The sequence below is a fragment of the Labrus bergylta genome, chromosome 19 (genome assembly GCF_963930695.1).
Source record: "Labrus bergylta chromosome 19, fLabBer1.1, whole genome shotgun sequence".
In the NCBI taxonomy this organism is placed as follows: Eukaryota; Metazoa; Chordata; class Actinopteri; order Labriformes; family Labridae; genus Labrus; species Labrus bergylta.
The window spans coordinates 21519264-21533172 of record NC_089213.1 but is presented as its reverse complement, the minus strand read 5'-3'; the positions used below and the strand labels follow the sequence as shown (position 1 = coordinate 21533172).

The 13909-nt window shown below is 38.3% G+C and overlaps 1 protein-coding gene across 2 annotated transcripts; it reads left to right on the top strand.

Annotated features, from left to right (window-relative positions):
- Positions 1-1554: 1554 nt before the first annotated feature.
- On the top strand, positions 1555-13382 carry laptm4b (lysosomal protein transmembrane 4 beta). 2 transcript variants are annotated; one of them, XM_065948334.1, is made up of 8 exons: positions 1555-1847; positions 3063-3180; positions 4839-4912; positions 5035-5157; positions 5434-5532; positions 7275-7370; positions 7615-7645; positions 11059-13382. In XM_065948334.1, exons 1-8 carry the CDS (start codon positions 1755-1757, stop codon positions 11196-11198), a joined length of 774 nt encoding a protein of 257 aa, XP_065804406.1. In that variant the 5' UTR covers positions 1555-1754; the 3' UTR covers positions 11199-13382. The 2 variants fall into 2 exon arrangements, with proteins under 2 accessions (XP_065804406.1, XP_020490391.1); XM_020634735.3 differs by lacking the exon at positions 7615-7645 and having other exon boundaries at positions 1557-1847.
- The last annotated feature ends 527 nt before the right edge of the window (positions 13383-13909 follow it).

The window sequence follows — 13909 nt, the reverse complement described above, 5'->3', positions numbered from 1 at the left end:
CAATGACTCTCTAACACAGATTTATTTGAATGGATCATGTAAGCACAATATTAGCTCAAAGATTAAAGGCCTTAAACTAGATTTTGGACTCCTCTTCAAACCAAATTCTCAAAGCACAGTAAAAATAACATCAGCATCAATAGTGCATATTACCAAAAAAGTAAACTTGTCAAAATATTACTCATTAATTGCCACAAAGTGAAAACCTGAGGTTTTGGGGCCTTATGGCACTCTTGTCCACTTTGCCCAGACAGTGGGCATGGGGAAAATGACTGCTCCTACTGGCACAGTTCTTTATATTGTATGTCAAGTGTTGCGTCTAAGGTCCATAGAGATCTTTCACTTAAACTCTTGGTTTAATTTAGTCCAGTGGTTCTGCAAATATCAAAAATATAGATAATGTAGTGACATAAAAAATCAATCTAATCCTTGACTGAATCGTTTTATGTTTTTCAAATTAAAATTCAACTCAGCCCATTCAGCTACATGTTTCCGCAGTAGAATTAATGATTGGTAAAAACTAAATTCACATTTGCTGGTATAATGATTTAAGAAACACACAAATATGGTTAGAGAATATTCAAGGCTCCATCCACTAAACTGAATGTGATTCTGCTTCAAATTTGTTCTTGAGCTTGTTTTATAAAAAAGTGTTTTAAGATACCCCACATTGTAAATCTATGCAGATTTCATTATATACATCATTATATATTTAGATCTGTTTTAACGCATCACACTGTAAGTTTACAAAATAGGATACTACCCAATGCACAAACAATTCATTTTTTACTTTCACTATTACTGTAACACCATAGCAACAGGCTACATATTGTGTAGATATACACTTCTGTTTGGGGAAAATACATTTGCATTCATTAAATGATACTGTTAACCCTGGATTTTGAATCTTCCTCACTGAGGTAAAGCAGATTCTGTTCATACATGTAAAATATCCATGTGGGCAGACTAGTGCCAGCTAATCAAGTGTTGGCTAGAAATAATTCAGATTAAAAATACTTTAAATTCTTCTTTGGTTAGTTAGATAGATAGATAGAATCTTTATTATCATTGTATACAAGGACACAACGAAACTTTGTTAGCAGCAATCCTAAACAGCAGTGTTTACAAAAACAACAACAACAATATATTTGTGGTGATATGACAGAGAAGTATGTAAAAAGTGGCCAGAGCAATTGCTGTTCAGTGAATGAATGATAATAATAATAAATAAATAGACAGTTGTGGTGACTGAAAGAATATATACAGTTATTATTGTGCAGTGACTGGATGAGTAAATAAAGTTTTAGTGCAATGACTAAATAAATAAATAGACAGTTAAAGTGCAGTGACCGAGTAAATAAATAGACACTTGTAAAGCAGTGAATTGCAATGTTAATAATTGCAAGTAATTGAAGGTTGTTTACTAAAAAACAAAAAAAATAAAATAAAAGTTGACAGAAGGAAAGGGCCATGTATGGCTTGAGCTGGAATATTCTGGATGATTATTAAGCATCCATCCATCCCTCGGATCTTGGTCAAAATCCTCCCCTGGTCATGTGACTCCGGGATGAGCCAGATTAGCGGCTGCTCTCCGTTTGCCAGGAGTCCACACAAACAGGCAAACATCGTTTCAACACGGACGCTGGACGAGGACGTGAACTATTCCACCTTCTTTTGGGACATTTCAGCCGTGACCAATTACATTTTCGGCAGCATTCATGAACTAGCTCTAAATTCATAGCAGGATAAAAATCATGATTTCGCCGTGGGACCGGTGGTACTCGACGAGCTGCTGCCTCTGCTGCCATGTACGGACGGGCACCATCATTCTGGGAATATGGTACATGGTAAGTCTCGTTTTTCATTCGATGTCAGGCCGAAATTTCAAGAAATGTGTGTTAAATTGTGAAAGACAAGGTAATTACAATCAGCTGGCAATCAAGTGACGTCACTTAGCGACTGCTGTTTTTGTTTTCGACGTTCATTTCTGATTGCCATTTTGAGGATATTCTCAGTAAATTGAATATTTGTACAAATTAAACAAGAGTTTAAGATGTTAAGCATAAGTATGTTTCAGTCAAAGCTTCTTTTGGGCTGCGAATGTAAACAATTGTGTCAAATGAATGCTTATAACAAACAATACTCGTTCAGTCTATGGAAATGCTGTTGGGCATTTCTTTGAACAAATGGACTTGCATTACACTATTTGTTGTCCTGTATCATAATGGTTTGATTCGTCCTCATTTAGAATTATGAGTTTGCTTCCGTTTTTGGCATGTGAGATAACCTAAAGTTTTAAACATAGTTCACTAAGCCTGTTAAATCCCTGACCTTTAGTAAGCATTAGTCTCTCTCTCTGTTTGACCCTGGTTCATTTAAATATAAGTCTTTACATCGAGCCAAGGCCAGATAAAGCAACCTGTTAAGTTACCTCTAGAAGGTGGACATATAGGAATAACAAGGTCATCATTTATGATCTAACTAGTTTGACATTGCTCAATCCTGGACTTGAACCTTTACGGAAACCCTGGGCAAATACTTCACAATAATTTAGACAATGAAGAAAAAACATTTTCTCTTGAAGTCACTTAAAGGATAGTAGATGTTGACATTTATTGCCTTTCTTCATTTCATATAATTTAATTAATGCCTTGTATTTTGATTTTGGATTGTTAGCCTTCTTGTGCAACAAAACAAGCCATTTCGATATTTGGCCTTGGGATCCAGGAACCTGTTAATTGCATTTTTTTTAATCAATCGAGAGTTAATAATACAATAAGAATAGCCCCAATTGGTATTTCATATAGTATCAAGTTGTTGTTGTTGTTGTTTTACACTAGATCTAGCCACATGCAGAGCTGTATTAAATCTTAAAGAGCAACTCTATTCAAATAATATCTCATTCTTTATCCCACCTATAGGTGCTCCCATTTAAAATACTTTTACTCTCACCAAGAAAAACTCCCCGATCCATCAGATCAGTTAATCCTGAAGGCTAACACAACACTGGCATCACTCCACTGTGAAATGTAGTATAAATATTGATCTTCTTTTCCCAACAGCTCATCAATGCCGTGGTCCTACTCATCCTGTTGTCGGCTCTCAATGACCCAGTTCAATACCGCTACCACCTTACCAGCTCTGAGCTCGGAACCGACATTGATGTCATGGATGATGCAAGTGAGTGCAACTAATCCCTCAGGATCACATATACAGATGTTCAGATTCTGATTATTCTACTGAAACAAAGTTCAGGATGTACCAGGACAGTTTGGATGGGAATTAAAAAAAAGTGATATGCTTTATACATAACTGTGTTTAAATCTCCACAAGCATAAAGCTGCACACAGTCAATATTTCATTTATAGGAAATCTGATTTTGTTCAACTCTTACACAGATATATCCTAAAATGTAGGCCTAATTACCATAGGGAACATTTCCATATTAAATTGAACCCAGTTTAAATTAAATATATACACTGTTGAAGTTATATCTGAGTACTACAGTATCTAAAGAATACAGAAAAGACCTTCTATAAAGGCTCAGTATTACAATATGATTGAGATGTATGACCTTTGTCTGTCATCCAGATATTTCTTTTTTTTGTATTTTCCTTAAACAAATATGTGTATTTGTGCTGCCCAGAAAACATCTATGAATCTTATTATATTTTCCTCTTTTAAAAAATATATAAATTCAGTCATATCTTGTTCATTTCAGCAAATAACACTGTAACTGTTTTAAACAGAAGTTATTTGTTCTTGCGATTAACTCGTCATTACAGCCCCGTGCATTTCTGCAGCTTTAAAATCACCTCTCCTTTCTGCCGACCACCACTTTGCCCATAATGCTGCTCTCAGCACAGACATAGCTGAGTCGGCCCAGCTTCATAGAGAAGAAATCAGAGAGTATGTGTGTTTTCAGTGTTTCCCCCCCTCCGGCAGCTATCATTATCACAGTCGCCTGTGGAACAGCACAGACCCTGTCACTGGCCACTCTGATTAAAAAACGAACTCTAATTCTCTGTCAGATTAGAGCGGCCATCTTGGCTTTCTCCTCTTGTTGGATTGCTTTGTTGCCTGTGTGGCATCATGAAGGATTGTGAAACAGTCGCAGCATGTGTCATAGTTTAAAAAAAAAAAAACAATATGCATTTTATGACGTGTTAAAGGTGAGGGGCAGTGAACATGTTATATTTATGTATTGTTTATTTGTGTTGTATGTGAGGCTATTTCTAGTATGAGTGTTAAAGGATTAAGATGAAGGGTATCATCATTTCCTGGATCATAACAAAGTGTCAGTACTGCAATAATCACTGATGACATACTGACTTTTTTACATTGAAACTTTCATTCTTACTGATAACAGGGATGCCCTGATTCCAGTCAGCCAGAAACAGCCAGAAACAGCCAGTACTGTTTCTGTGTAATTTAAGTGACAGGACTGCATAGTGGTCGGGCTTCCCTTCCACTAATCAGCACACATTTGTCTATTACTAACAGAGCTACAGTGATGCTGACAAGCACCTCATCCGGCAGCTTTCACAGCTGTAACGTGAATGTGAGAAGAGTGTTACATTTTGTTAAATATAGAACATCTTGCATAACGATTACCCACGTCCACGTGCTGATCATGTTTTGTCCCAGGCAGATAAGGTGCTAAATATAGTGGTGTTACTTAAGGTGTTTTTAAAACCAATGCCCTAATAAAGACTTTGGGATTACGTCAGTGGATTCACATGTTCCAGAGAAATGACGTGTTTAGTGTTACTCATCACTGGTAATCTAGATTATCTGTCCTCACATCCCTGTGCTTCTTTGTGCTCTTCTTTGTGCAGATATCTGCATAGCCACTGCAATATCCCTACTCATGATTCTCATATGTGGCATGGCGACGTACGGTGCTTACAAGGTAAATAAACAAACAAAATAAAACAGAAGTCTGAAAAAATATTTATATATTTACTGTTTATACACAGAGGCAGGTCTGTGCTTTATGTTTTCCTTCACCTGTTCTCCATCTCTCCCACGTAGCAACACGCTGCTTGGATCATTCCATTCTTCTGCTACCAAATCTTCGACTTTGCCCTTAACACACTTGTAGCCATTAGTGTGGTGGTTTATCCCAACACGGTGCAGGACTACCTCCAGCAGCTGGTGAGAACCACTTCAATCCAAACCAAACACCTACATATTTCCCAGCACAGATCTACTTTTTATTCTCATGAAATTGTAAAAGTTACAATACAAATGACTTGTAATACAGGAACAACAAGACAGATTAAGGGGTTGTGTTGCATCTGTTGGGTAATAGTGCAAAAAAAAAAAGAAGAGGAATAACAGATCTGTAAAAAACAACTTCATACTTTCAGTGTTACCTTTTTCTGAATTGTTTTTGGTTTCTTTCGCACTACCTCTCGCCCTCCCTTACAGCCAGGGACATTCCCTTACAAAGAGGACATCATGTCCACCAACAACTTGTGCCTAGTCTTTGCAGTCCTCCTCTTCATCGGCTGCATTCTCTCCTTCAAGGTAAGGTCACAAGAGTCACACTGTATCACTGCAGGTTCTCCCATCATCCTCTTTCATTGTGTGTAAAACTGTACGGATGCTTAGAAAAGGAAAAACTTAAATTATAATGATATCTGAAATCAATGGTGCAAAATACATAATCTGAGCATTTGTTCCTTGTAGAGGGCTTTTTAATAGATATTGCCATGTGATTATTAAGGCCATTAAGTCTCACACTGTGCACATGGACATGAACCATATGGCTTGTATAATTACACTGCCGGTGTGAGCATTTCCATTATTGATGTTCTTCATGAGATTATCACACAGTCAGAGAGAGCAGTGGGTCAGGGACAACAGGAAACCAACTCCTGTCAAGCTAATTTCCCCTCAATGCATGGATGATTCTCCAGGCGCGGCTTTGCTCTGGGGCTCTGGGACGAGATGGGACATGGAGTTGCAGTCATCTGTACAATCAAATCAACTTGTTTCTCCTCTAAGCTCAGATTGGAAATGTTCTCGGCAGATATCCAACGCCAGCGCCACGGTTTTATGATAGGAAGCAGTCACTGGAAGATACACTGCCGGAATAACAGAGACACAAGCTATAAATGTCAAGGCTACGCAAAGAGCTTTGTTGCACGGAGAATATGGGGAAATTTTACATCAAATATTAACCTGTGCCTTCTAACTACACACACATAATTTTGATACTTGAAAAGAAAAAAGAATCCCACTTTTGTGAATGGGCTTAAAGTACAGTATATATTTGCTCCTTTAGGAATGATAGTAGAGTTAGTCAACTGGAAAAGAGCCAGATCTTAAACCTCAAGGACACATTCAGCTCTCAGCACACAGGCAACACCTGCTAAAGTTCCTGCTGAAGCCAACATCCTCCACTTGACTGCACTTGGCATAAATGACGGATACAGACAGACAGGAAGAAGGAGAGCTGGAGCGAGAAGAGATGGCAGATACAGAGTTGTAGATAGCTGGATGAATAAGAGATGGAGACAGTATGGAATATAAAATGTATGGTTACCCTTAGAGTAAAGCATGTTAACGTTTATATTCTAAATGCTATTTTTCCAACAAGCACAATCTGATTGTTTGAGGTCAACAAAAAGACAAAACATATATAAACAAAGAAAACACTAAAAAGCAGGCGTTGGTGTAATCAAAATGTTGCTTTAGAGGAATATTTGTGCGTGTGTATTTTATAATATCATGGTGCAAAGCTCCATTTAGCCTTGGTATCAAAGTGACTAGGTCAAATCAGCAGATGGTGAAGTGATTGGCTAGCGGGCTGGCTGGTTTGCTGGTTGGTCGGTTGGTTGCACTTACTGCTGGCAGAGGCACCGACTCAGCAGGCTACTCACACATAAAGACAATGAACCTCCTGTTCTTCTGCCAACTCAGACAAACCTTTACCCCAGTGCTACCAAAGCCTTCCTCAGGAAAGAGATGCCTGATGAGTTGCCTCGGTTAAAATGTCAGAAGACCATGAAGAACCATTAAGAGGAAATGTTTAAACTTTAAAGCATCTTGTAGTGAATTTAAAAGGTGTATATATACCTTTCTTTTTGCAAAGGTAGGAGATTTACCACAGTCTGTATCACATAGTCACATGATGTTTCCATGCTGTCATCATCCCTAACCTTGAAGAATGGATAAGATCACAGCATGCAGCATGAGTATTAATGAAAAGTGGATACAGCGTTGCTAAAGGTCATCGTGTGTTTGTTTTCCCCTCCTGTGGACAGGCCTACCTGATTGGCTGTGTGTGGAACTGCTACAGATACGTGAGCGGCAGGGGTACCACGGAGGTTCTGGTTTATGTCACCACCAACGACACCACGGTGAGTCCTCACAACCAGCCTCAAGGACACATTGAAAATTCCCTTCACTCACATCATAGTATAATTGCATTTTTGCAGCATTGCTTTTTTTTCCTGGTGTGGTTCAGTTTGTTACATAAGGTAAAGATGATCCCATGAAAGCTGTTTTTTTTTCTCAGTTTGTCAGATGTTATTCCCAGCATCTGTGAGGTTTTATTGAACTATACTAAGATCAATCAATAATTACTTTTGTATGTAATTGCAGTTCAATGAGTTGATACCTCTTAATACACAAGGTAAGGAATGTAGTATTACAAATCTCGATTTGATTATATAGCATTAATTGTACTTAGAGCAGCAATTTAGAGCCTGAAAAAGAATTAAATTAAAATTCTCATAAAACCCCATTAACCTCGACCTCTTATTTCAGAAGTGAAATAAATCCATAAAAAAACACAAACACAAAAAAGACCAGTGACTTTCTGTTTAGTGTTTGGTGATGTTTATTGTTAGATGCAACATTAGAGAAGGAAAGATTAGTTCTATCTTCACTACATTTCATTTGATCAAGTTGATTTACTCTTTCAGTATAAATCTGTTAGTCTCTTTATTCATTTTTTTCAATCTAAACTTAAAAACTACAAAAATTGGACAAGAAAATGCTTGATTATTTTTTGAATCCTGTGATTTTGCATAATTTCTTATTTAAAATAACTTTGCAAGAGATTCAGGTAAGAATGTCCTCCATGAAAATCTAAATACTTTATGAAGTAGGATAAAGAATAGGTGTCATTGTCACAGTATCTATACTCATGTTCAGGTGAAGATTTTAGCCATAAAATAACCTAGCCAAAAAGAATCCTTTCAAATTAGAAATTACACAAGAATGAAGAATAAAAAGACCAGGATTAATAATACAAAGGCTGTTTAAAGGGGACAAATACTAAAATCCTTCTCATAACACTTTAGGAGTTGTTTAGCACATTATTAAGGATAAGTAGAAATCTAAAATATTGTTTTTGTTTTGGTAGATATTTGTAGAATAGCGTAGACATTGTAGAGAAAAATGTCCAGGCTCAAGACTCAGTGTTGACCATGCAGTGTATCTCTGTTGACAGTGAAGTGACATTGGTGCTGTGGGTAGCAGTGTCGTAGGTGCTGTAGGTCAACCCGAGGTGCGATTGGCTGGCAGTGCTGAGCAGGCTGTCGTCCACCCCACTTGCCCCCCAAACCCCCCAACCCCCCTCTTAGCATTGACTCATGGGGTTTTAGCATAGTCACGGTTTCCATTTGTCCGTCTGTCTGTAATCCTCATCACAGATACATAAGACATTAATCTGCCTCACACTCGCTGTCGTCTCAATGCGACGCACTACATCTGTCACTTTGTCCTTGTTGCTGTCGTGGCGCTGCTTCACTGAGGTTTTTCACCTCATGAAACCCACTCCACATCCACATGCAGGGGCTAACCCAGTAGGCTCTAATATCATATTGTGTATCAAATGGCTTTGTAGCGAATAGAAATGTTAGGTGATCTGCAGGTCTTACCAAGGTAGATACAATGAAGACAAAGAATACATTTTTCCACAAGACAAAACACATTTTGCATTAAACACTTAATTGAGACGTATATAAAAAGTGTCTTGCATGTAAAGCATACATAAAAAAAACAACTATTATTATTGGATATTATGGATGAAAGATTCAACTGAAGGTTGCGTCACATCGACTACAAAGCTTCAGATTGTAGCAGATGTGATTTTGACTGAATAAGCTGAATACTGTGGGGGGAAAGGTAGGATTTATCAAAAGTTGAAAAATAATAATATAAAATAAATAAAAAATTCCTTGAATATGGAAAATTTCCCCAAAGTTACTGAAAAAAAAACTACAAAAAATAGGAAAAGAACTGAGTCAGCCAAGCTTTGATGACCACAAGTGCTTTTAAAATTTGAATGAGAGAAGTAATAGGAACAGTTAAAAGTTAAATACAACAAGTACTGGTACAACACAGGTCTTTATATTAGCCAGAATAGTGACAACCTATTTTTTTTTTTTTATCCCTCGCCCTACAGAAAGTGGTGAATGAATTGAGCCCTCAATCTATTTTTACTATTAAAAAGCCAGCAGTGTGTCTAAATGGCTTTTTATTGCCGCAAACATCAAGTACCCAGCTGCTTATCTGCTGTGCTTTTATATAAATGCTATTAAAATGCACAAGGGTTGTCTCTTTCGCTCTCTCTCACTCTCTCTCTCCTCCTCCATGTTTATATGTCTGTTCGTCCTCTCTTCTTCTGGACATGTTACATAATTGTCTGCTTGTCCGCTTCATTTCAAATCCTCTCTGTGATGTGTTCGCCGGGCCTCCCTGGCTGCTTCACAATTCCATCCCCTCAGAGCATATTCTCTCTCTCTCTCTCTCTCTCTCTCTCTCTCTCTCTCTCTCTCTCTCTCTCTGTCACTGAATTAGCAGCAGTGCTGGTTTTATAACACCATTTACAGAGAAAGACCTCAAATAGAGAGATTGCAAGCTGCCCTCCAAAGCCCAGAGATGCATGTGGACATTATCCTTGGAGCTAGTAATGCCCTCTATAGGGTTGGAATAAATAAAGAGTATGAAAGATGGAGAAGAAACCGGCAACCATCAATGAGGCTGTCTAAAATAACATTTTTGTGCTGTATAATGTGCTGCCCAAAATGTGTATTTCACTGACTTAACTGAGTGTGTACATATCTGTACTATGCAGTTACTATAAATGTGCAATGAGATATGTGGAGATACCAGTTACAGGAGTAATCAAAATATTTAAGTATTTTAGTATTTAAGCCTCAAGAACAGTCTTTTTGAGACTTAGAAAGTCATACTGTGTCATGCCCTCACCGGCTTGACGTAATGATGGTGAACACCTCACAGTTGGTTCGACTGGACTCCATGAGGGCTCAGTACACGTATTCAGAGGGTGGACATTTGGACTCAGACTATGTCACCACATCATTACGATAATGAAAATTATACTTTTTTTTTTCCAGAACACTGAAATAGCAAAGAGTATGCTTATCAAGAAATATATTATTAGTCATAAACGTTGCGTCGTTCCAGACAAAGCAACAGTTGTCTCAGCTTTGAATTGTTAAATGTTGCATTTTATAGCTAAGTTGTATTTATTGTCCAGTCTGTTTCTGCTGAAAAACAAGTGGCCCTTCACATGTGTATTAAAGACAACATTTAACTTGGAAGTGTCACACTTTTATTTAAAATAGAACTCTACAAAATAGTTTAAAATAGAATATGTGAAGACATGACGACACACTTTCAACCTTAAACCTTTTTGTGAACCGTTTGCGTTCAGGACTCTTTGTACATCAGAGCTATTATGCACATCCATCCATTTAAGCAGAACCATTGCAAACAGTAATGAATGATATACAGAGGGTTCTCTCTTTTTAACCTCTTTGAATATGACAAAAACAAGCAGGGGGATTTAGCTGGGAGTTTTGTGTTTAGAATCAGTCATAACTTTTGGTATACATTCTAGGTAAAATCAGGATCTTAAACAGGAGCAGGACCCTCTCATTATGGTGGTAAAGGTAGTGTGTGAGATGCAGCTGAAACACCTGATGAGGTTTAAAACAGTAACTGTCAGAATGGATGATATATTTGAGGGATGCACTGAGACTGAGCCTGTTCGGGTTTCTCATTGTATTACAGGTTCTGCTGCCGCCGTACGAGGAGGCCATTGCCATACCGCCCAAGGAGCCCCCTCCCCAGTATATGGAGGCATGAGAGACATCCTCGGACCTTGTACCCTGAAACCCTCCCAATACCATCACATCTCCCTCCAACAGTAGGACCCCCCAACGCTGGCTGGTTTATGATGAAAAACAAGACCAAACAAAGTCTTACCGGCTGGTTTCAGCTTGGATTCTTGCCAACCTTAGATTAGATTAGGAGGACCCTGATCCAGTATTGACATCAACTCCCCACCCCCCCCGAAACACCACTCCTGGTTGTTGTGACGTATTGTCCTCCCCCTATATCGTCTCCTCTGTCCTCCTCCAAGGACAGAACCGCAGCAACTTTAGCCGCTCCCAACCCTCCCTCTTGGCAGCTGCCATGTCACCTGGCAGCGCCTGAACTCTTGCACGCCCTGAACACTCTGTCCCAAACTTAATCTGCACTTTTCTTTAAGTGAAACTTGCACCGGTCTGGCCACCAACTGTTAACCTCCCCTGATACTGTGAATCTCCCTTGTGGTCTTTGTCTAGAAACAAACTACCTGAAGAGAGACAGAGAGAGAGAGAGAGAGAGAGAGAGAGAGAGAGAGAGAGAGAGAGAGAGTGAGAAGGAAAAGCGACATACACGTTCGGTTATGCAAGAGCACTTATTTTTTCCAGAAAAGGACAAATTCCTTCATTGAATGTAATGTCGAGGTATTTTTGTATGACTTTTTTGTATAACAGTGAAAACAGAGAGAAAAAGAAGCGAGGAGTGAAGGCTGTCCTGTCCTGATAAAATATCATTCATCTGTGTGTCAATGTAACTCTGTCCTGCTGGAAATCATATTGAAAAAAAAAAAAAAGGTTCCTTAACCAGTACCAACAACTGTCCGTCTTCCTTTTGTATCAGTCTAAACACTGTCTGTGAACCTGTAACTCACTGACTGCCAGTAAAAAAAAAAACTTGTGCACCCATTGACTTGTATCAGAATATTCCAGTTTGCCTTCCTGTCTGTTCCCATATCGCAAAAGTTAGTACTGGCATTGATGTAATCATCAAGTGAGGCACTTATCACGACGTTTCACATATTCTCACACTTCAGATTCAATGATAACATCAATACTGTCAAATTGTAAATGTGTCAACATTTATGATTGAAAATGTTTGTCTTGTGTTCCCGTATAGTTTCAACAGCATTGTCTGTGTCTTTGTTTTCTGTTCTTTCTTTTTTTTTCTTTTCTTTTTTTACATGGATCATGGTATACAATCTGATCTTTTTAGATAAGCTAACTTAGCTGGACTGAGGGCATTTTCCTATAAAGACGGCGTGACATGCTGTATATGCAGTGACTGTCTAAGTGTGTGTGTGTGTGTGTGTTTGCGGGCCTGAGTGTTGTTGTCGAAACTCCCAGGTCCTTTATATGTTGTAACATTTTTCTTGCACATACAGTGATATCATTTTGAGATATTTCCTGTGCTGGTGACCTTTTTGAAATGATCCATGGATGGGAATCTAAAGTATTGATTTAGCTTAGAGTAGTAGCACAAAACATACAGGACAAACACAACTAAAGGAGCTAGATGCTTGTCTTTTGTCCTTTTGCCTGGAACTATTCAGGCAATACGTAAAGACATAATAATGGAACAAGCATTATAAGATCAACCTAATCCCTCTTTTTCCAATCATTCCTGTGTAGTATTGGATATAAACAGGAGAGCATCATTTTGTCACTCAGACTATGCAGAACAACTTGTTAGACCTAGAAATACTAGTACCAGGAAGTAGTACTGCGTCTGATACTAATGCTGTAGTGAATACTGTAGCCATGTGTTGGCCCCTTCATCATTGTCCCCTGTGTGAATTATGACCACTGCTTCTGCAAATCCAACAAAGCTGAAAAATGAAAATGCACTTTAAATCAGCGACAGTGACAACTGATGTGCTTGTGTTTTGTTCATCTTGACTATGAGGTGTGCTGTAGCTAAGTGGTTCTAATATGAGCAGCAGCCGTCCTCTGGATGATGGAAGCTTGTAAAAAAAAGAAAAAATAATGATACAGATATTTGTTGTCTGTTATGTGACTGTGAAGCTGACGGATCCTAACCTGACTGTGAGGAGAATTTGAGCTGAGTCGTGCAGGGTTTAGGGGAAAAGGTTTGCAGAGTAATCCGGACCAGTGGACAGCTGATGCCTAATTTGATTAGAATCACTTCTTGGCTGTTCTCTCTGTCGCTTTTCCATTCACACACACGTCCTCTTGTTGGATCTGCATGAGCCCATGTCTTTAATTCTGAATAATAAAAAACAGAATCAATCAGTGTCTGCTGTTGTACTTTTTTGAGGTGAATGATTGTTTTGAGCTTTTATATCAGAATCCTTAACATTAACATTCAAAAACAAAAGATTTCAATTAAATGGGTTAACTGTTAAGATAAATTAATATGACAAGGAGGGAGCTCAGACCCAGGACTAGGCCACACATCTACATGAAATGCTCTTATGCCAAGTCAGATGTGCTGCACAATGGAATAGTTTTGTCCTGAGCCCATGTGACATCCCTCTATGAGGATTCACCAAAAACCAGGTCAGCAGATTTTTTTTTAAGCCTACTTACAAACAAACGTCACTATAACCATAAACTCCTCAGGGAAGGTAATCATCCTTTTACTTTTAGAAAGCCTGTAGATGAAAAAGTATTTTAATCAAGATTCACCTTCAGTCATGTTCAATTTATTTAATGTACTTTTTTTAAATGTTCACATCAAAACATGTAATTATTGAAACGATTGAGTGGCAATGGGTAAGTGCGGGCTTGTCAACTACATGATGTGCGTACTTCTA

Coding starts and splice junctions, on each gene's coding strand:
- laptm4b (XM_065948334.1), top strand. CDS start 1,755: ATGATTTCGCCGTGGGACCGGTGGTACTCGACGAGCTGCTGCCTCTGC. Junction 4,913..5,034: donor CGACGTACGGTGCTTACAAG/GTAAATAAACAA, acceptor TCTCCCACGTAG/CAACACGCTGCTTGGATCAT. Junction 7,646..11,058: donor GATACCTCTTAATACACAAG/GTAAGGAATGTA, acceptor ATTGTATTACAG/GTTCTGCTGCCGCCGTACGA.